General features: G+C 39.6%; 2 protein-coding genes across 9 annotated transcripts in view; one reads left to right on the top strand and one right to left on the bottom strand.

The window, feature by feature from the left end:
• The window catches only part of CSNK1D (casein kinase 1 delta), a 24,371-nt gene extending 19,613 nt beyond the window's left edge, over positions 1–4,758 (top strand). For 2 of the 7 annotated variants that reach the window (XM_035568614.2, XM_035568615.2), the window contains 2 exons: positions 519–585; positions 2,346–4,758. In XM_035568614.2, coding sequence (XP_035424507.1) covers positions 519–551 — 33 coding nt within the window. In that variant the 3' untranslated portion in view covers positions 552–585; positions 2,346–4,758. Of the gene's footprint in view, positions 1–72; positions 2,200–2,345 lie in introns of all 7 variants that reach the window. The other 5 variants (XR_007708992.1, XR_004782002.2, XR_007708991.1 and 2 more) reach the window with 5 other exon arrangements.
• On the bottom strand, positions 3,130–22,192 carry SLC16A3 (solute carrier family 16 member 3). Of its 2 annotated transcripts, none has more exons than XM_035568612.2 (5): positions 22,020–22,192; positions 15,121–15,364; positions 14,565–14,708; positions 13,410–14,177; positions 3,130–12,197 (listed from the first exon to the last, which is right to left on the bottom strand). In XM_035568612.2, the coding sequence occupies exons 2-5, from the start codon at positions 15,341–15,343 to the stop codon at positions 11,911–11,913; spliced, it is 1,422 nt and encodes a 473-aa protein (XP_035424505.1). In that variant the 5' UTR covers positions 15,344–15,364; positions 22,020–22,192; the 3' UTR covers positions 3,130–11,910. The 2 variants fall into 2 exon arrangements, with proteins under 2 accessions (XP_035424505.1, XP_050570388.1); XM_050714431.1 differs by lacking the exon at positions 22,020–22,192 and adding an exon at positions 17,618–17,743.

Genomic DNA, 22,192 nt, shown 5'->3' with positions numbered 1-22,192 from the left:
ATTTATTCCTCTTGAATGTGTCATGTTCAGCACCTGACAGTCAAAGCAGTGCATAATTCCTACTGGTAATAGACATATCTCTCCTTAGCTGGAAGAAGAGATTGGAGTGCTGCACAAAGAAATATTTGAACAAATATCTTTGAAAAGAGAAGCTTTCGGAAAACTATAGCCAACACTGGCATCGAACAACTCAAGTGTTGTGCCCACTGGGAAAAAGCAACATTCTTCCAATGCCTTTGCATTTTTCATCTCCTCATGAGCGAATCTTTCTACACATATGTGTCTTAATAGGCATCACACTCTGCATTGTTCTTCTGACCGTCAGCTTTCTTTGAGAACTAATGATTTTTTCCTTTTACGTATGTCCTAATATGATAGAACTGTTGGATAGAAATCTGAAATCAGAGCTCTTCTAAAGATACATTTGCAACTGCCAATTTAGGTTGGATATTTTTAGACATCTTTATATATTGGGGCAGTGGAACCATTACAAATTGCTGTCTTTTCCCCTACCTCAGAATAGCATTCCTTTCGAACACCATGGCAAGTAGCTGCTCGTCTCCTTTCGTTGGAAGGCAGCACTGGGTGAGTGCTTCTCATTAGACACCAAAACTTTGGATGGGGTGGGGAAAAAATCTTTGGAAACATCCAACCTTGCTTCTCCTCACATTATCTCATAGTGGTACTGTGCCTTCCAGTCAGATACTTGAGGCAGCATTGTTTTTCTCTAAAAGAAAAAATAAAATGCCCTTCCAAAAGTTGAATTAGTACTGCTATTCCACTTAGACTCTTTAGCAGAATTGATAAAAACAGTGACTTGAAGGGTCCATAAAATCATTAAAGCATCAATAATAAAATAATCAACTCTACATTTTAGATGGTTTACCATTACATCTTTCCAGGGATGTTTATGCAGCCGTGTGTCATCCATTCAAAAACAGACCAGCTTCAGAACTGTAAAAGCAAAATACTTATATGAAGAATCAGTTAACTATATTACTCAGACAAGGCTCTGCCTTGTCATGAATGAAATGTTCTACCACAGCAGTATCTCATTTTTCACTGTTTTATATTCTTCTCCGTTCCTTAAGAGCTATCATTTTTAAAATATTCAGATACTAATGAGAATAGTTTGAAACGCGAGCATCTTAGAGTCAGACAGACTTGGATTTGGATAATTAGAACTCCTTTCCATTGTTCAGTGTAGAGAAGTTTCTGCCTTTGTGTGTGCAACTTTCAGCTTTTTAGTCCATTCTGCTTTTGGCATTAACAGGTTTCATCAGAGAAATAACAAGTTTTAGTTGGAATCTGAACTTTGATAGCTGAAGGATGCTTTCTTATGTATTTCAAGAGCTTCTTCTTTGCTTTGCTTCTTGCTTTAAAAAAGGCCGTGAGATTCTGTTCCTTAATAAATTCTGTTGTATAACTCCATCTGCCAACCTCACTTCCTATATAAAGCCTAAGCTTGCACTAATCCTGTATCTCTAATTGAAGAATCCTGCTATTCCTCTTCTGTTTTCTCCTCCTGCTTTGTGTGCTTGGCTGACTGTGCACAAGCTGCTTCTTAAACAGTTTTAATGTTAAAAAGGTCCAACTGTAAATTGCAGCTTATTTTAAATTCCAATTAACAGACCTTATTTGAAAATAAAATTTAAAATAATTTTTAAAAGAAAGAAAAAAAAGCTTTGCACTGAAAAGCTTGTGTGGGAGAAGTCCAAATTCTAGTCTGCATAGGGTTGTGTCTGCATTTTTTGTCTCTTACTGTATATGTTACTATTTGTAGCTGTTTACAACTTAAGTTAATACTGAATACTGATTCTGCCATTTAGGCATTTCTTGCTTCTTAAATTGCAGTGATGTGTAAAAGTGATATTGGAATAATATTATGCTGTTACTGAAATAGGTCAAGCTACAAAAATTTGTGCAGCGTCTTTTAACAAAATGTTCCATGATAAATGAAAAGCTATTGAGAGCAATTGTTTTTTTACCCTCTGATTGGGACTTTTTTCCCAAGCTTTATTATTCATTTAGTGTATCTCTACACATTGGTAGTGTTTTCATCTGGTTTGTTCTTTCTTCTATGCATGTTTATGTTCTGTTTACTTTTCTTCAAAACATCTCCTCTGGCTGGAAAGGTGAATTTTCCATGTTAACTTCTAATAAAGGAGGAAAATAACAGGGAACTTCGTGTAGCTAAAGGTGGGTGTGAAACATTATGTAGCTCATTGGATTATAAATTCACTCTTTCACTTTTCACAACAAAATATTTGAAAGTACTTTGAGAGCCACTTGTATGTTAACTGGAAGGATTTGTGCTGATGTTGTCTTGTTTTTGGCTTTGGTAGATTCCTGCTCGGGTAACTACCAGTGTTCTTCAGTCCACTGTGCATCGATGAAAATTTATTTTGCCATGGAGGGCAGATAATGCATGGCTGATCTCCTATGTTATCAATGGCTTTACTAGCAAAAACACCCTAAACTAGAGTGGAAACAATACAACTGGAGTTCTCCATGTGACTTAAAAGGCACTTGGAGGAACATGGACAGACTCCAGCAGCTGCCATTACAGGACGCTTTTGCCAGAAACCCAGTGACCTTAAGAGAACCCTGTGGTAACAGGGCTGGAAAAGAAAGATGGTTTACAGAGTTGACCGCCTGTTACTGGATGGCCATTTCAGTTTTCCCTCCACAGGCGGCAGACTTTATCCCCTTTTTATTATTCTACTGTAACTATAAATCTTTTACTTGGTTTAAGAAAGTTTTTGTATCATTTTGCTAAAATTATTGGGTTAATTCTCTGTAAAGAACTCTTGCTTTTCTCTGATTTAAAAATGTAGAATATAAACAGTCCTAAACTAAAGACAATGACTTGAAATTTTTTGTTTAAAAAATTTAGTCTGGCAGGGAGCATGTAAATGAATCAAAATCATCTGACTGTATTTAAACTGTTCACTTATTTGTATGGTCTTATTCTGACTGAGAAGTTTTTCTCACAAAATTTTTAAAACTGTTAAGAGTTTTACTTTACTGTTTGCCGTCTTCATTCACACTAAACATTTCCATGTAACACAGAGGAATTTTTAATATTCATTCTTTTGCATAAAAGAGAACTCAAGACCCTGTAGAGAGTCAAAGTATAGTATAGATGGTAAAAGTTGATTTATTTCTTTCTCTTTTTTTTTTTTGTAAAGTATATGAAGAACAAAGTGAAAGACACTGGCATTTAAATGGATTGTTTCAAATACTGTTTTTATTGGTAAAATTTTGTTTTCTGCACTCTGAGGCTGGTTAGCTTGGAGGGTACTGTAAGTGGACAATGCATGTTGCCACGGAGTCTTTAGTGAATTTGCACATTTCATTCAGCATCTACATGTTCAAAAAAAAAAAAAAAGATGATGATGATTCGGGCCTTCTGTTTCATGCCAAGACTCAAAAAAAAAAAAAAAAAGGAATTCTAAAAAAAAAAAAGTGAAAAAGTGTTCTTGCTATGAAATCCAGAAAACTTTTAAAACTCAGGTGCATACCATATTTAATTCCTAACTGTATTCCACGTGAGTACTTCCAGAATCATTAGCCAGTAGCTTAAGAATGAATGACTCATGTTGTCCAAAAGAATGTTGCAGGTGTTGTTAGCAAATGTCCATATGGAATATGGGAAATACTTTATATTTTTTGTTACTGTAAACAGTCTCATAAACTAAAAATAGTTATGTTGTCCATGTAGTAATTGGACCACTGTCAGAAATACTCTTTATGCTAGTATCAAAGACGTAATGGGAAGTTCTGTGTTGGAAATGAAAGTACGTATGCAGAGTTTGCTTGAACAGTTAGTTGTTTTGAGAAATTCTTCCTTGCTTAAAAACAAAATTTTAAAGGATTGCTGGTCTTAAGAGTTTTATGAAGAGTAATTTTTATTGTTTCAAGGTTTGCAGATTCCTCCTTCCCCAAAGAAAAAAAGGTCCACATATTAGATATCAGTCATTTTTCTTTGGATGTCTTTGTGACATTAAGTATTTGCTTGTGTGTACTCTGGATCTGACAGGGGAAACTTGTCTTGGAGATTACAGTGGAAGAGTTTAAGAGTAATCCATGGATAAGTTTGCAATAGAGAATTATTTCCTCAGTCACTATAAACTTCAGTATTTTAGGCATGTGCACTACCATTTGAACAGTTTTACACTTCACTGTGCTTTCCTTGTAAATATCTGTGGTTAATAATATACTGTTAGAGGGACTTACAAAGGCTGCCTCTTTATTCTCTCTGTATCTGGAACATTAGATTGCTGTGCTATACTTAAAAGTTGATTGCAGACTTCTAGAAATGTACTCAGTTGTGGGCAATTTTTGTCCTTCATAATAGTTAAAATTCCATCATGTGGAAAATAGACTGTCTGTATAAACCTGTGTATTGGAAATCAGTATCTCAGAGCACTTCATTTGTACTACCACTGTATTTGTGTACTTTATCAATTGTGTAAATACATTCATAATGACTTCTATTCTTCTTTGGTGTAACTTACTTACAATGACTCTTTTCTTGGTGTAACTTTTGTATTATTCTTTTTGTAATGGGTTTCTGTACATATAAAGAACATTGTCAATTCCAAACATTTGAAGAAATGGTGACAGGATTTAAGTAGTCATGGTTAGATTGCAGCAGCTAAGGTATGCAGGAAAAAAGAGAAGACATTAATTGCTTTGCTCACAAAGAACATGTCTTTTGTCTCTATAAAGGTAAATGTTTTTGTTTGGATATTACTTCTTTTGCGGGTCTTTTTTTTTTTAAATCATTTATCAAGTAATACATTGTATTGAGAGGAAGTATGGAAAGAGAATTGCTATTGAGACTTGATCTGTTATAAGAGCTGGAAAAAAGCAATAAGAAATACTGAGCTCTATATACAAAGCCTTGTATAATAAAATTACCGGCTTTTGATAAGTAATCCTCAAAAGTCTATTCAAAATCTGAGGGCACACATACCTTCAAAATTACTGTTTCTGATTAGTAGGCCTTTAAAAGCTGGAAGGATATTTATTTTATCTTCACATTTTTTTATTTAAAACTGGCTATGTGTTTTATGTGGGAAATTTCACATGTAATGCAGTTGTACATAATCGTAATGGTTAGCAAATCCCTGAATTCTTTGTGTTATAAGTACCTTGAAAACAATTGAAAATAAGCCCTGTGCTTTACCTTTTCAGCTTCTCTTAATGTTACTCATTTCATATATAGAAAATACTAAGTGAAAACAAACAACGCTTCTGTTCTTTTAATAGTGCTGAGCCATATGGTCAGAAATCTAATTTTAATCCAGTTGTGAGGAAGTGTAATCCCCAGTGAACTTAATCTTGCATCTGAGTATCTTCTACACAGAGTAGTTCCTACAATTCACTGGATAAGACAGGTTAATAATAAAAAGTTTTTGCACTTGACCAAAAGGTATGGGTAGGATCTAGCCATAAGAAATATAAACATAATGAACAAATCAGAGTGTGGAAAAGGGGAAATTTGTGTGTAGCATCCTAAAGCGTTAAGCACATGTCTACTGTGTTTTTGTCTCCTGTGACCAATTCAAGATACTTGAGGAGGGTGGAGAGGGGTTGGTGGAAGTGGAACAGAGAAATCATTTGGTACATTATGGACTGGGAAGAAGATGTGTAGTCCTGATTGCATAACCAGACCAAACATTTAGTTTAACTACAGTCCTCATCTTGGTTCAGACCTGCAAGTGTTAAAGGCACGAAGTCAATGCAGTACCCCTAGTATTTCCCACAATCCTTAAGGATTCACAGGGTTTTGAGGTCATGCAGGTTTTTTTCTTGAAAGACCCCAAACAGATGTACCTCTGCTTCCACTGTAAATTGTATTTTAAGTTTGTCTGACATTGTCCACCAGTGGATTTCATGCAACTTTTTTCAGCAAGACTAAAAATACTTTTTCTATTTAAGATTTTTAAATATTGAAGTTTAGATGCACTTCTTCATTGGCTTCAGAGTTTTCCACTGAAAACATTTAAACAGCTGAAACAGTAGTAGACAAAGAGTCAGAAGGGCAAGAGCTATCCTCGTTTCTTAATGCTCTGAAGTATTCATCTAGGACTAATGAGGAACTTGCCAGATGGAATGTTGCAGAGATGATGAAGCAGGTATTGAGATTGGTCCAAGAACAAACAGCATATAACTAGAGGTAAGTAGCTTTTTACTCTGTGTACCTCTAACTTTCCATACTTTCTCAGACAAGTGCAGGATCGCTGATCTCACAGACCAGGTCGCTAGAAGGAGATTTTAAGAGCTCCTACTTTTGCAGTAGATGCACATTCTTCCCACTAGCACAAAGAGTAGCTCTGTGTCAGAAATATTGAGAAGATACGTTAAGATATATATTCCAAATCTGTTGCTTCTCATATGCAATGCCTCTGCTATTGTCAAAGTTGTTTACTCTTCGAATATCAGCAGATCACCTTCCTTCAGGCTTCTTGTTTTGGGTCCAGCTGCAGGGAACAAGAGCAGTGCAGTTCAGATCATGCCCATTTTCCTCCGCAGTGAATGGCTGGACTCGTTTCAGACTTCAGAGAGTACCAGATGCAAAGATAAACTGTGGTTTTCCTTCATAAGGGTGTGCTGTGACTGTGTGCTATTAAAGTCTGTCATTTTGGTCCACCCAGTAACATTCATTCTTGTAGTAGGACATGGCTTGAGCTGGCCAGTAAGGTAGCAAAGCATTTGATTAAACCTTAAGTCTTACCACTTTTGACTAAACTAAAAAAATAATAATTAAAAAAAAAGGAATCATGCATTTATTCAAACATACATTTTATGTAAACTAGACCTAGGATCTTCAAAGTGTAACTACACAGAAACTTTTGAAGATGAAGAGATTCTTCCCAGATTGCTCAGCAGAGATGCTTAGTGTTAGGCACAAATAGATGTAAACTTCCCAAGTATCCATGCTTCTAGATAGCAAAATGTTTCTCTTACTGTATTGAAAAGACTGTAATTTTGATGCACATATGTGCAGCCTTGAAAATATACTTTGAGGAGGCAGTCTCAGCTGGGTATCCAAAAAATACCAAGATAAGTACATTATGAGGCAATATTTTTTAGGAGCTTTCAAGTTCTAAAGAGCATGCTAAAGGGTATCACTTGATGATAAAGACAACTTACTGACAGGTCAGTACTCAAAATATTTAGGGCTTTATAAGTCAAAGCAGCTTGTAAAACTTCACCTGCAAATGAAACCTGGAGCACTCTGTAGAGGACAAGAAAAACTCCTAAGTGAAGCACCAGAAAATTAATAGCTATTATTTTAAATTAGTTGATGCTTAAAAGTGACCTTCAGAATCATTTGCAGAAGGGAGCCCATTTCCATTTTAGAAGTGGTCAAACTCTGAGTCATTGCAAAAACAGTCCCCTTGCATACATCAAATTCAGTCTGCCTGACAGCGCACTGTTTCCCGTTAATTTTATTTTTCTCTATAAGCACACTGCATTTGTATGGCTATGTGAGCATGTGCAAATGGAACCCAATTTCCAAATCTGGGCATTAAAGGTATTTTTATCTAAGCTTGTTTTCTCATGTCCACAGTTATCGATAACCAAATAAATATTTATTCACTATATTTGCAACCGTTTACTAGAAAAGCATAAAACAAATCCAGGTATAAATGTACATATAACATTAAAGTGCATTAACAGGAAATAAAAAGTCATCTTACTTGGACAAAACTGAAGTGTACTCTCATAATCCCCAAGAAAACAGTAGCAGAGAGACAGACAGGCATACATAAATCAGTACTTACCATCTAAAATCTAAGAGTTTGCATGCTCCTGAAAACCCTCCGTTTATGATTGCCTACAAAATTTAAACTTTTCTTTGGCAGGTAACAAAGGTACATACATGAGCGTACTTGGGAATTTAATTTTTAAGTTTGAGCGCTTGATTTTTGGACTCTTTTCATTTCTTCTTAGAGAACGATGTTACATCACCTAACACATGTTTGGGTGGGATTTAATAACAAGCACTAGAACTGTCCAGTCTTTCATACTATCTCAGTTTCTCAATTCTCAGCTTTAGGGAACTAGCTGCTATAGCAGCTGGTACTACTGAAGACTTGCTGTAATGTATATAAGGACCAAAAAAAAAAAAAAATCAGAGACTGATTTTAAACAGAAAGCTCCACGACTTCCAAGATTTTTAGTTCTGCAGGGGTCTTGTGGGTTCTAATCAAGATCTTTTATTGAGAAGTAACAATAACAACAACAAAAAGTAAACTTATGTTTGTGTAGGAGGAAGAATAAAATAGTTTCAACTATGGATTGCTCATTGTCCAGTAACCAGATCTCTTTTCCACTCTACTTTGTATTTTGCGTGTTTGATACATACGTACATAGGTGCTCACCTGTTGATATATTCTCTGTGTTACAGGCATGTATACACACACCCTCTTTTTGTATTAAGAAATTATGGGCCTAAGATCCATTATATTATCAAGCATAGAATATTTTAACCATAATTCCTATAGCTCACAATTTATAGAATGTACAGAGATCTAAAAAACTTTCAGCATTATGCTAGCCTGTGCACTAAGAGACAGTTAGTTTCAGAGAAATAATCTGTGAAAACAGTTTTTCAGCTGTTTTGTATTATACTAGTTAGATATTTTGTATCTCGGATTTCAATTGTTTCTCTTACAGACTTCTTAAATAGATTAATGAACTACATGTAAAAAAAAAAATTATATATGTACCAGTAGCAGATGCAAGAGCAACTTGTAATGTGGTTGTTGAAATGCTTGGTAATTCAGTTGTATAATTACCTGTCTTCCAACCTTTCTTTTCAGTTTTCAAGTCTCAAAATTTTTAATAGGTGAAGGCTGAACAAAGGTTCATCTACATCTACTTTGCACGGCACTATTCTGCTTGTGCCTCCAAGCAATTATTCTCTTTAGCAATGCTTTCTGACTCTGACCACCCCCATTCTCAAAATAAATGAAAGAGCACGTCTCACAAACTACACATACAGGATTTGCGTCTCTACAGAGTTGAGATTAAAGAAGTACTGTACCAAAATACCTGGAGGGGTTTAAAAGCAATTCTTTGTGAATTTATAAGCAGAATAAAATTAATGAGAAGCAGGCTAATCTTGCCAAGAGAAAGGGATTCAGATACAGTCTTCTCCTTCTGTATGTAAGTTTCTAGTTGTTGTTCTTAGACAGCACTGGGAGTCTAATGAATTGCTGCTTTTTTTTTTTTTTTCATCGTGGGGGAGGAGGAGCTCAATATAGAGGCCTTTGTGGCTATGGCTGTAGAAGCAGTTGGGTACATGCTTTTAAGGGGTCTTGCTGAAATGTTTTTCCCTTGTCTTAACAGCTCCCTCATCTGCCCCAGTCATGTAAAAGTGTAACTTAAATTTCTGGTTTCCATCTTAACTGTGAAGTTATTTATGAAAAATGAAACATAGTCCATAAAGTCAGTATAAGCCAAAATTTTATAGAGGTTAAAATCTGAATTTAGAATCACAACATCTGAATTTAGAACAATTTAGAATCACAGAATATCCTGATTTGGAAGGGACTACAAGGATCGTCAAGTCCCAATTCCTGCAGAATGTATTTAAAATTGTACCAAACCCTAAGGTCACAGAAACAACTAGTTCCACGATAACAGTATAGCAAAGAAATTTGGTGATCAAAACCCATAATAGGACAAAAATGACTATTTCAGAATCTGCATTCACATTTGGAAGGTTTCTAGTTTTTACTTTTTGAAATGGAATGCAAAACTTCAATCCGCAAGCTGTATTGGGCCTTATTTTATCATCTGAAACAGCCTCTGTGGTTTCCATTTTCCTCTTGCCCTTTGACATGGTGACCTTCTGGGGCTAGCAGAGTAGTATTCCAAGCGCTGATTTAATCTTTGGCAAACTGGAGCTAAGTTATATGACTAAATTCTGGTAACTTGGACATGCCAATGCAATTTCTGCTGATAAATAGGAAATTAAAAAAAAAAACAAAGTTTTAATGTACTATATGCAATATAAACCTTTTAGTTTAGTACAGCATCCATTTCCATTTAAGAACAATCCAAGGGGGGGGGGAGAACATGATCCTAAGATTTCAATTTCTGTGCAAATTTGTCCTAACAATGCAAAACCATTTTGAAAAAATTACCAGAGTGGAAGCTGGTATGCAAAATAAATTAGGGAATGGTTCATGGTTTTGGGCCTTCCTTAGTTTTACTTCGTTTCTGCTAAAATGATAAAGTATGAGACAACTAATGATGTTACTTTGTTATGCAGGGATACAGAGGTTTAGGGATTAGTGTCTTACATATTTTAATTAATAAGAGATGTGGAACGTCAAAGCCATTGTTCCTGCTACCAAGAAGAAAAACTGAATCCATTACAAGTAAGCCTGTTTTGAAGATTGTTACTGCAGTCACAAATCCTACAGAGCTTTTTATAAACATATCTGAAAGTTGGGTTGAAGTAGCAAGATTTTGTAGAGAAGATTATATTTCTTCTATGTATTTGGTTGGAAAAAAAAGTGGAAAATGTAGAATGCCTTCCTTTTACCTTTCTTCTCAATCCAAAGTCTTCACAATTAATCTTTTCTCTTTCAAATCTGCTGTCACTGCCTTGTCTGATCTCTTTCTGTTTGCTCTTCATCCGATGTTAGAGTTTTCAGGACTGTACAGACTCCCTGTGCTGTTTGTGCAATGAACAAGTAGTAGAGCAGACCCCATTCTTGATGGGCTCCTATGCAGTGCTGTTATAAATGTGATCAACAGTTCCACGATGTTTCCTCAAACAACAAGAATGGCACCCTGAACTTCTACAGATTAAGCAAAAGGATAGGGAAGCGGGGTAAAAATAAAATAATAAAAATGTAAAAACAAACAAACAAAAAAACCAGTATGTTAAGTCCTTTCTATGTTGCTAACATTGCATTTCAAAGACAGCTAACATGTTTCAAAGTAGTCTCAACCTTTTCCCTCAGTTAACAAACATACATCTATCTCATTATATGTGATCTGGACACTTAAAATGTTTTTATATACAAAATGGATACTCTTTCAGAAGATTCTAGAAAACCTAATTTCCATCTTCTGGATATTACTTGTAATATTTTCAAATGTTACAGGGAAACTGCACTGAAAACTGTATGTGAATGGAGGTTAACTTTGCTTATTGTCTGTTGGTATTGAATCTGCTCATTTTATTTTTCTTTCAGCATTACCTAGGAATATCACTTGTGTAATCTGCTGAAGACAGTATTCAGCAATGTGCCTTTCTGTGTACAGTGTTTCCAGATGATCATTACAAAGGTTACGTGTTTAGACAAAACTCATAGAAATACGTTGGAATAAATCAAAGTAACAGATATCAAAATTATATTAGGGCTGAGCCAATTAATCTGAAAATCTAAAAAAGTAAGAAATTCAAAGACCTAACGGAGACCGTTTAAGTTCCTGAGATTTTTCTCCATCTCAAACTCTTTCCTTCACAAAGAACACAGCAAGGGAAGTTACATTTAGCTGCACAACACAGCAATTTCATCCATATTGTCTGAAAGCATACATATAGTGCCACTTTTTTTAAGATATATTCTTCCTACATCTCTTACAAGTGAACAGTTTCTGGTGATGCATAGCAAGATTCTACTTGTGTTTATAAAAGCTTTTTAGTTTACATAAAAAGTATAACCACACTGTTTCACCTTTTACCGATAAAGCTAATTTTCTGATAACAGTTTGTCTAATAAATCAGCTTTCAGAGAGACTTCATCAGCTGACTGTCCTCCAGTTAATAAAGCAGATGGCCCAGCCCTATAAACTAGTTCTATTTCTAAAATAAATAGCGTTGAAAATCTTTGACTCTCTTCTAAAGACTTTGTCAGTTTTCTGCCACACTCACACACAGGTTTCTGGGTTAGTTACAACTTCGCCATTTTTTTCAGGCTCATCTTTTAGAAACTGTTCCACTTCAATAGAGTCCACCTTGGCATCTTCAGGAGTTTTGTCTTCAGATTTGTTTAGTTCCTCTCTTTCTGCTGCTGCTTCTTTTGTGTGTGGTTCTTCTGATTTTTTCTTAATGCAGAAGAAATTTCCCAAGGCCAATACAAGTGCTGAGGTGGTAACTTCAATTCCAGCAATAATAAAAACAAACATGTACCTCCGTGTTACATCCAAGAGTTTTCCTGAAAAAGACAATATTCCAGGTAAATGACAGAAGTGATTATCTTGCAAAGAATTTTTGTCTGCATTTTAAATATTCAAATGTCTCCTGTCTAGAAGTACCATAACTATAACCAAGTTTTTGAACTAGCACTTTAACAAGCTCGTAACAAAATATTTCTCGCACACACAATATCATGCAATTCAGCTGAAATAAAACCAGCATAGTCTTCATATGCAAGAGATGAGACAAGTATCACGTATTTCAGATCAAAATCCATGGCCAGAATCTGTATGGTCAGCTTCCTCTCCCAACTTCCTTTCTACGGAGGCAGTGCAAATGTCTGTGGAGTAAAATGGCCTGCTAAAATGCAAGTCTTATTTAATAGGCAGCCTGGGGTAACTGACTGCTTCTGATGCTTTAGACTGGGTGAAGGTGAAAGAAGAGGAGAAAGGATGTGAAGAAAGTTTCCCTTTAAACCTGAAGATCAGAGGAAGCAAAGTACAGTACTGTTTTTTCCATGAAGGATTCTGTCACAACAAAGACAATAGGTGGTTTTTCAGTGTCTGGTGTAAACAGTAAACATTCTACAACAGTGAACTGTTGTTATTTGCAGTGCAGTGTCTGTTAAATTTATGTACTTTGATAATGAATTTGTGATTTTGGATTAAAATTATGGTAAAATAATATTTTGCAATGTTCCCTTATTCTTGGGTTGTGAGACGTGCAGCAGAAGCAGTCAGTGTACCTTCCTGAGGTTTTTTTCCTTGTAAGTTTTTTTTCCTCTTCTTTATCTTCTGAAGCTTTTCCTCCTTCAAATCTACCATGGTTATACAGAATCTATCCTAGTACTTTCCAACAAAAATTGACAGGTTTCACACTCTGAATTCCAAATCCAAAGAGGTCTGAACTTCATCAAATTTATTCACTCTGTGTGAAACTCATCTCATACAATGCCATCTAATAAGAGGTCCAGTTCATGCTTAGAGGGAAGAAAGAGCAGCATCTCCAGATGGCAATTCAACCAATCCTGAAATAGATCCAAGAAGGATCATCCTGCTCTGTTTTGGAGTGTTTCTGATTGCAGCTGCAGAAAGTTGTGTAAGCATGTGCAAGCATGAGTAAAAATACGCACTTCTTGAGTGCCTCATACTGTCTTTTTTCTCCTTTATCATACAATTTGTATAAATAGATGCAACACAAATGATTTTGAATGCTGGAATCGAATATTTACCTGCTGACGGTGGGCCAATTAGAACAGCCATAGCTTCTGCCAGGAGCACTAAACCAATAGCACTGGAAAACTTCTGGGTACCAACAATAGCCATGAGAACTTCAAATTGAAGAGCACCTACCATTCCATAAGAAATGCCAAAGAAAATGCAAAAGACCACCAGGCCACCATAATCAACAGACATAGAACCCATGAGATCTGTAAAGCCATTAAAAATCATAGCAAAACTGAAGAGGTAGACACAGCGTGGTCTAACCCACTTGAGACCAGCTACCATTCCACAAATAGGCCGAGCAAAAATATCAATGAATCCCAGAATAGTCAGAAGAAATGCTGCTTTGGTGTCCTGATACCCTAAATCCTTGGCATAACTCACAACAAAAACTGGGGGAACAAAGAGTCCAAGCACCATGATAGATGCTGCTAGCGTGTAGATTACAAAGCCACCATCTTTAAATACACTGAAATCCAGAAGTTTTTTCTTTGCTTTCTTCTCAGCAGGTTCTTTGGTAGCGTCAGGCTTTTTGGGTGGCTCCAAAGGTCTCATTAGTGCTCCACACACACAACAGTTGAGCAGCATCCCACCCAGTATAAGGAATCCTCCTCTCCAACCATACTCATGTTGAAGTATCTGCCCCAATGGCGAAAGGGCACAAAGAAACACTGGGCTCCCAGCAGCAGACAGCCCATTGGCTAAGGGCCGGCGTTTATCAAAGTAACGGTTTAACATGATGAGTGAAGGCTGAAAGTTGAGTGCCAGACCCAAACCTGTAATAGAATGTACAAAAAAAAATCAATACTGCCCTCCAATATTGCTTTAAAAAAATTAATTGCATGGTATCTGATTCATAGTGTAAGATAGGTTTTTCTTCAACTGGACAAAAGAATTCTCAGGTAACATTTGTAAGAGAATTTCACCTCTATTATTATGCTCTATGGTTTCACTTCACTGATAACAGCAGTGGCTGTTAAACATACCAGAAAAGATAATAGTCATTAAAAAATAATAATTAAAAAAAAATCCAAATTTATCTGCTGTCTTTATAAAAGCCCATGTAGATGATCCCAATAGTTTAGATATTTGTCATTTATATGAAACTTCAGCCTAAAGCAAACACATTAGCTAAGTCATTTTCAATCATGCACATTACTTACCAGTAATCACACCTGCAGTTAGGTAGATCTGAACGATGCTTGTGCAGAAGGAGGCTATCACCATTCCCATTGATGCAAAAAGGCCACCCACCAGCATGACAGGGCGACAGCCAAAGCGATTGACGCATACACTACAGAGTGGACCTAGGCAAGAAGACCAAGTTACAGTTGTTAAGATAAGCCAATTTATGCAATTGATTTCATGTCAGTTCACATTTCTTTCCTTACTTTGCCCACACTGTGAGGCCAATCCAGAAGGTTGTGCTTTTCTCTAGAGTCAAATACTTCATCTTTTTCATTTACAATGTCATGCAATTTTCCTTTTCCATCATCTTTAGTTATGGAGTTTTTAGTTACGAAGTTACAGAGATTTAATTTTATATGGAAGCTGTACGTGCCTAAATAATTTCTGAATTTATGTGCTTAACAATAATTCTTTGAATGCCTTACTTGTACATAAGTAATGACACACCATCATGATTCACACTGTAAATCTCCATATGATTTACAAACATTGTATGATGCAACAGTGGTTCAAAACCAGAGAACTACCTACCTGTTCCATAAAGCATGGCCAACAAAATGGAGGAAATCCATGCAGTGTCACTATATCCAATACCAAATTCACGGATAAGTTCTTTGAAGAAAACACTAACTGCCTTAGGAAAGGCATAGGAGAATCCTGTGATGATAAAACAGCCAAAAAGGACAGCCCAGCCCCAGCCTCCATCAGGGGCTTTAACACCAGATGGACCATCATCAGCTACTACAGCTCCCATGACAAAGCTCAAGAGTGTTCCCTAAGAAACAAGAAACAATTAGTTTACAGACATTGGGGCAATTATCTACCCCAAATAGGCAGAACCTGCACTACAATTAAAGTTACAAACAAGATATTAGACTATTTTAAACAGAAATCTTGAAGATGCAGTGCTTTTTAACTATTCCTTGTTAAGGCTTACAAATCTACAAAAAATGACACAAAAATGAGACAGTAGAATTTTTAATGAACATCCCTTCACAGCTCTCCCAAAATCAAACCTGTGTTTCAACTGAACCACCATTTCATGGAAAAAACACAGCCATTACAGCAATTCAGTGATGTATTCAACTTTCATAAATATGTAACTACTGCATTAAAGTCTGGAATCTTTGTCACAAGACCTTTTACATGAAACTCTTGGACTATTCACTTAGAAGACCTGGATGCAAAATCCCAGTGCATCACAAGTGTTTTGTGTAACACTGGACAAATGGATTTTCTGAGGTCAACAATACAGCCTTGATGCACAGGTATCTTGAAAAGATGGACATCTCTTGGAAATTTTCATGAGCTATTAGTTTCCACACATGATATAAGCACCTAAACTGAAGTGCAATGAAAATCAGCATGGGCAGTTTTTGTGGAAGATTGGAGTTAGTAACTTCAGCAATGTTCGATTTTACTGTGTGCCTGATGCAATGCTTTCTACTGTTATTACAGTATCAATTTAATTTTCTAATATTTTATTTACTGAATCTTATCTTTTACACCTTCTATTTGTAGCCACGAGCTCCTTAATAAATAATTTATTTTCTTGTGAGAATTTTATGTACTACACAGAAATGCCACAAATCTTTAAAAGGGGAAAGGAAAATACTGAAAAGGCAGAAGGAGTGTTACCGTTAAGTGAAGACAGCAGAGAGATATTAGGTATCACATCAATTAAGTTTCTGTAAGATATCCTTATTACAGAAGACTTGACTCATAAAGTGAAACTTCAGAAAAATTATATATAAAATCTTGTGTGAATAAAATGCGGCAATTTCTTTAAAGGGCAATTAATACTCCTGTTGGCTCAATGTTCCTCTATAGTACTACCTAAAAGAGGGATGCAAGCATGGTTGCACATCAGAGAGGATGTTCATCACCAAACAATGCTTCTGCTTTGAGAAACACAGGTCTGCCTAACGATCGTTATGCGCTAGGAATTATGTGACCCAGAGAGTAAAGTACATCCACACAATCTCAGTGGCAGGTGACTTTTGAGCCAAATCACCCTCAAAAGCTATTCGGCAGCACGCTTGTTCCTTCCAGAAAAGAATTGCCAAAGCTTCTCGGAGTTTCTCCAGGGGAGCAGGAAGCTAACTCGGCAGCCGGCACACCGCAAACCCGGCCCGGAGGAAGGCCCGGCTCCTTCCCACTCTGGGTCCGCTAGGCTACCAGCCTCCGAGCAGGGAACGCGCGGAGCCGCTTCCTCCCTGGCGCCGCGGAGGTCGGGCCGGGCCTGCCGGGGCGCTTCCCCGGCTGAGGCCCCACCCCCGGCCGCGGACCGCCGGCGGTGGCACAGGGCGGCGCCCGCGGGGCGGGACCGGTCGCCGCGACCCCGCGTGACCCCGCCGCTGCGACGTGCGGCGTCGCGAGCCTCCACGGCAGCGCGCGCGCCGGAGGCCGCCGCACTGAGACGTGAAGGACGTGACTGGGCGGGCGTGCGGGCGGGGCGCCTCCCGTAATTGCAGCAGACGCAGCCGACCGCGCCACCCGGGGACGGCGCTCCGCCCTGCAGCGCGCCTTCGCTGCTGCGCGGCGGGAAGGTGCGGGCAGGGTTGACGCGGGGCCCCCGTGCAGTGCTCGCAGCCCGCGGAGCCCGGTTCGCTCGGGACAGGTAGAAATACGCTCCTCACCGGCCGTTCGCGTGCTCTTCCGCGCCTAGCAGAGCAGGTCACGCGGTAAGCGAAGTATTTTGTTCCAGCTGGCCTACATGACTTACCAGCTTTGGCTGCCGCAAGACAAACAAGCTCTAAGACGGTTTTATTTTCTGTTATGGTGAAAAGGCCAGACTTACAGACATGGGGGAACATGCACTACTCCCAGCATTTCATAAAAATAAGGCTATGGGAAACGGTAACGTCCATTTACTCTTCTTTTCTTTGTATCTACTAGCATGTAGGGCTAAGAATCACCATAAAACAACATAGCAGACCCTCAGATGCCACCTTGTACACACTCATACATCAGTCTTGGTCTTCTAGTTTAATCCATGTTAACACATCAAAATTAAAAGACCACTAACCTTAGCTAAACGAACCACATCTCTAAATACAGAGCAGGAAATTCACTTCATCCTGTTCCCTTCATGTTGCAGAGTGGCTTACTAGGCTTGACTGTATTTACTTCCTGAAGAACTATAAAGGAAGTAGCAGTGAGGTTCCTCTGTAAGGTTGTGCAAACTAGGGCCAGCACCGGAGGAGGTGGGCTCATGGTTGATTTGCACAATTTTTTTCTTATAATTTTGCTTCCAGTGCTTAGTATGGGGATATTGCCAAAGCCTTCCACGTCTTGAGGCTACTACGTAACTACTGCAAAAGATTGCTTTTCTTTTTGTTTTTGCTAGTTCAGCCCTGTTCAGAGGCAAAGGATCACATTTAGCTGTCTGCAGATGAGCGTTAGTATCTACACAAACAGACATGATAGAATTGCCAGTATTTATTCCAGATTCCTTCCATCATAAATGGAATGGAATTGCCCAGAAAAGCTGTGGATGCCCCATCCCTGGAAGTATTTAAGAACAGGTTGGATGGGGTTTAAGCAACCTGGTCAGGTGGAAGATGTCCCTGCCCGTGGCAGGGGAGTTGAAATTTGATGATCTTTAAGGTCCCTTCCAACCCTATGCATTCTATGATTCTATGATAAATGGGTTCTTCCTTTGGTAATGTGTGAAACAAAGGGAGCGAGTGTAGTTAAATGTGTGTTTTCATGCTGTTGCCATGGGAACTAATACAGTCTCTGAAGGAAATCTGAGGTGATTGTAGGTAGCATGGTCAGGGGTGGGTTTGGTGTGACAGTGCATGTAGTGCATATATAGAAAGACATTTGTATTATAAAAAGCAGCAGATAGAAATGGCAAGAATCTAATATTAGCGTTTAACCAACTTTACACGGTACTTTATCGTCAGCAGTATGGGTGAGAAGGACAGTTGTGAGTCTGTAGGCTGACCCATGTAGCTTGAGAACTTCTCCAGAATGTATTTAACTAGGACAGATTTGCTAGACATCTAGCCTAGGAATTCAAGGCTGGATAGAAATAAATAATGATGATCAAGGAGAAAACATGAACTTCCACGTAGGAGTCCCAGTTCAGACTAGAACCCCACTAGGTTGAGAGATGTACAATCACAAAAGGCAGTCCAGGCTGAGCAAGGTAGAGATCCTTGTTTAGTTTCTTATCCATGGAATGAAAGCAATAATGATTCTCTCTTTATAGGGTGTTGTGAGGGCAATGTGTTGCCCTGCATCCCAACTGCCATTGGCCAGACAGCACTGTCTGGGCATTGAGCAGAGCTGGTGCCGGCTGGAGCCCTGCTCCGGCCGCTGCAAAACATCACTGCCTCTGGCTTCCTCCTTCAGCATCTGGGTCACACCTGGGAGTGCAGAGCTACTGGCCCCAGTGCATGAGCAGTGCTCCACCAGTGGCTCATGAGGCACCCACAAGATGGGCTTTGTTCCTGCCATCACTGGCTTCAGGCCGGTACCAGGATTTGAAGGTCTCCACATTCAGCCTTGCCTCCTTAATCCCTTTGCTACTACTGCTCAACTTTCATTTCAGTGTAGAGCCTGGGGGCTTACATTCCTGAGTTCCCATTGTCACAACAGTGGCAATTCAAATCCACCAAAGCAAGCAAAGCACAGTCTGAGGGATTGTCCCCTGTAAGGACATTGCCACAGCCCCAAACATTAATGCTGTTACTCGACTCTATGAGTGCTCTGAAAACGCTTGGTTAGGTGATAGGGCGCTGCGCCTCGCAGCCGCCTCTCTAGAGAGTGTGTCCGCAGCAGCGGGGAGGGGAGCGCCCTGCAGGCGTCTTCTCGGCTTCAGGCTGTGCAGCTCTGTGCCTGCCCCAGTGCACAGCACCTGCCACCATCGTGCTCCCAGCCCCTCCGCACACACGGGGGGCAGCCACGGCCCCTCTATACTGGACTCTGCCTCTGTTGGGAAATAGCACTTTTTTGCTACTGCTCGTAATCCACACGGAAAGGTCTTTGACTTGCCTTACTCTAAATGCTTCTGCGCAGAAAAAAAAAAAAAAAAGAAAAAAAAAGAAGCACACAAACAGCAGATTGAGTGGCAGCAATACGGCTTCCTTACCAGCGCAGAACACTGCCACCAGCACTGCTAGAAACAGTGGAAACGTGCTTGGAAACACGCTGTCTTGGATGGTAGATTTAAGTGCTTTTTGGATAAAGCAGTTGGTAAACCGTTTAGTTTAGGATGTCATAGGGTGAAGTCTTGTATTGTTTTGCAATATTTATTTCTGAGGGAGTGGAAGTTTGTTAAGGTGTGGCACTCAGCAGTTTAAAAGGTAAAACAGAATCTGTTACTACGGTACACCTGTTGTGGTTCAGTTAGAAGTATAACTCAAGGGAAATTACAAAGATATTAAGGTGACTTATATTGTGAATGAAGTGTGAAGTCACATATATCGATGTATGATACCATGTTACGCAGCTGCACCATCAAAAGTGATTGTGTAATAGGATACCTATGGGCCAGCTGATCTTTTCCCAATACATTCAGCTACATTTGCTAGTCCAGCTTGAGATACAATGCACATGCATGTGAGCACCTTACATATCAGACCAGTCCCATGGTATTCCACAAAAATAAGCATGTAGGTACTGCTGGTGACGGGACTGAATCCTTAATTAGTATTTATCTATCCTTATCAGTTTTTGTTTCTACACAAAGTAATTTCTCTACAGTAAACAACTGGAAAACCAAATTGCAAAAGCACCACAACTGCAGGGCTGAAATTAATTCTCATGATACATGAAGAATGAAATTTAATACTGTAACTTCTTTTTTTGAAAGCATACTGAAAGCAACTGGATAATTCAAATACAACCTAAGTCATGTTTGTCGTTGCTTCTGTGCACACAGAAAGGACATGTCGTCTGGTCTCAAGGTCCCTCTGTGATGCTGACAGAAACGAATTTGTACTTATGGTAATAAGTGTGGTATAAAAACAAACAAATAAACGAACAACATTGGTTTCAGAAAAATAAGCCCAATTCTCAGAAACTGAACATTTGATATAGAGACAATAATTACTGAGGTCAATGATGCTGTTGTTAGAGAACTAGCATATTTGTCTCAAAGGTGGTACCCAAGAAGACTGAACTGTTCGTTACAAGTTGTATTTGTAATTAAGGAAAATATTTATCTTGAGATTAAAAAGAGATGTTTTTTTCTTGGTAAGAAGAAAGTCACAATAAGAATTCGTCTTTCATCTTCAAGTTATTATGCAGATCCATGACTTTTTTTTGCTTTTAGACCACCATAAGATAGGGGTACTTGCTGGTAACATGCTCATTAAGGAAAAAAAAAAAAGGCTATAATATAATCTGATTTTCCCCAGATAATGTAAAGAAAACAGTTCTAACATGTTCATTATAAAAACAAACAAACAAGCAAACTCAACTTCCCCTGCAGAACAGTTTACCCTGATAATATAATGGACACTGATCACCATTCTTTTGTACAGATAAACCTGCAGCGGGAATCTACTGTGTCATTCTAGTCTGCTAGTAAGTCATGGTGTGTGTTAGTGTAGCTGTAGTACTGAAGCAACACCAAAATGGTTTGAGGCTAAGTGGGAACAGGAGATTGATTAATAACAAGCGTTGGTATAGAACACCACCAACAACTATAAACAGCACTGAATTACTCGTTTATCCCAGGAGTTTGGAGTGAGATAGGAGAATAGTGAAAGCTGGCAAGCCCTTAAGAGAAGCAAATGCAGCACAGCCAGAAAACTGATAAAACAAAGAAGACCAAAATGGGAGAATGAAAATCATGGTGGGGCCTATTGGGGAGGACAGGAGGTCAGGGAAGGCATTGGCAAATAAGATAATGCTTTTGTAGGGAGCGGGAATTACAGCAGTCTTTGGAAATGGATGTTTGATTAAAATGGCTGGCATATAAGCAGATAAGCCACAAGTAGTGCGCTACTGTGTCAGACAGGGGCCCGTCAAGATGGTTTGTACCTAGGCATGAGTTATGATAAATAAATTGAATTAAAGTACGCGCATCAGCGATTGAGAACAGCTCCCCTCGCGCCGGGGAGAACCGGGAGCGGGAGCCGGCGCCCCGCCGCGGGGCCCCCCGGTCCCGCGCGAGGAGCCCGGCGGAGCGGGGGCAGAGCGCGCCGTGCCCACCGCCCCAGCGGGCCCCCGCGCAGCCGCGGGGCGAGGGATGCAGCGGCGCCGCCCGCGCCGCACTCGCACAAAGCTTCGGCCACGCCGAGCACGTCCCGCGGCCCGAGCGGCACCAGGCGGAGGCGCGCCCGCCTCCCGCCCGACGCTCCGGAGCGGGCTCGCCCGGCTCGGACCCCCGCGCTCCCCGCGCTGCCCGCGGCGCCCGGCCCCTGGCGCCCAAGCGGTCGGCAGCATCGCGCGCGGCGGCTCCACCTCAGTACCTGAGTCACGTCCCGCGCCTCGGCGTGGGGATGCCCTGCGCGCGCCGGACCGCTGCCCGCTCACCCCGCGCGCCCGCGCTGACCCGTCCCAGCCCGTCTGCGCCCCGCCGGCTGCGGAGCGCTTCGGCGAGGCAGGACGCGTCTGCTCGCCCCTCCCCTGCCGGAGCGGGGCC

Source organism: Cygnus atratus, chromosome 18, assembly GCF_013377495.2.
Source record: "Cygnus atratus isolate AKBS03 ecotype Queensland, Australia chromosome 18, CAtr_DNAZoo_HiC_assembly, whole genome shotgun sequence".
Lineage (NCBI taxonomy): Eukaryota > Metazoa > Chordata > Aves > Anseriformes > Anatidae > Cygnus > Cygnus atratus.
Note: the sequence above shows the minus strand (reverse complement) of the source record. Positions and strands in the feature narration are given on the sequence as shown.

Excerpts from the sequence above, each read along its gene's own strand:
- SLC16A3 (XM_035568612.2), bottom strand. The coding sequence starts at position 15,343 with ATGGGAGCTGTAGTAGCTGATGATGGTCCATCTGGTGTTAAAGCCCCT. Across the intron at positions 14,709-15,120 it reads GGCCATGCTTTATGGAACAG|GTCCACTCTGTAGTGTATGC; the intron begins GTAGGTAGTTCT and ends CTTCTTGCCTAG. Across the intron at positions 12,198-13,409 it reads AATTGGCCCACCGTCAGCAG|GAAAACTCTTGGATGTAACA; the intron begins GTAAATATTCGA and ends TGTCTTTTTCAG.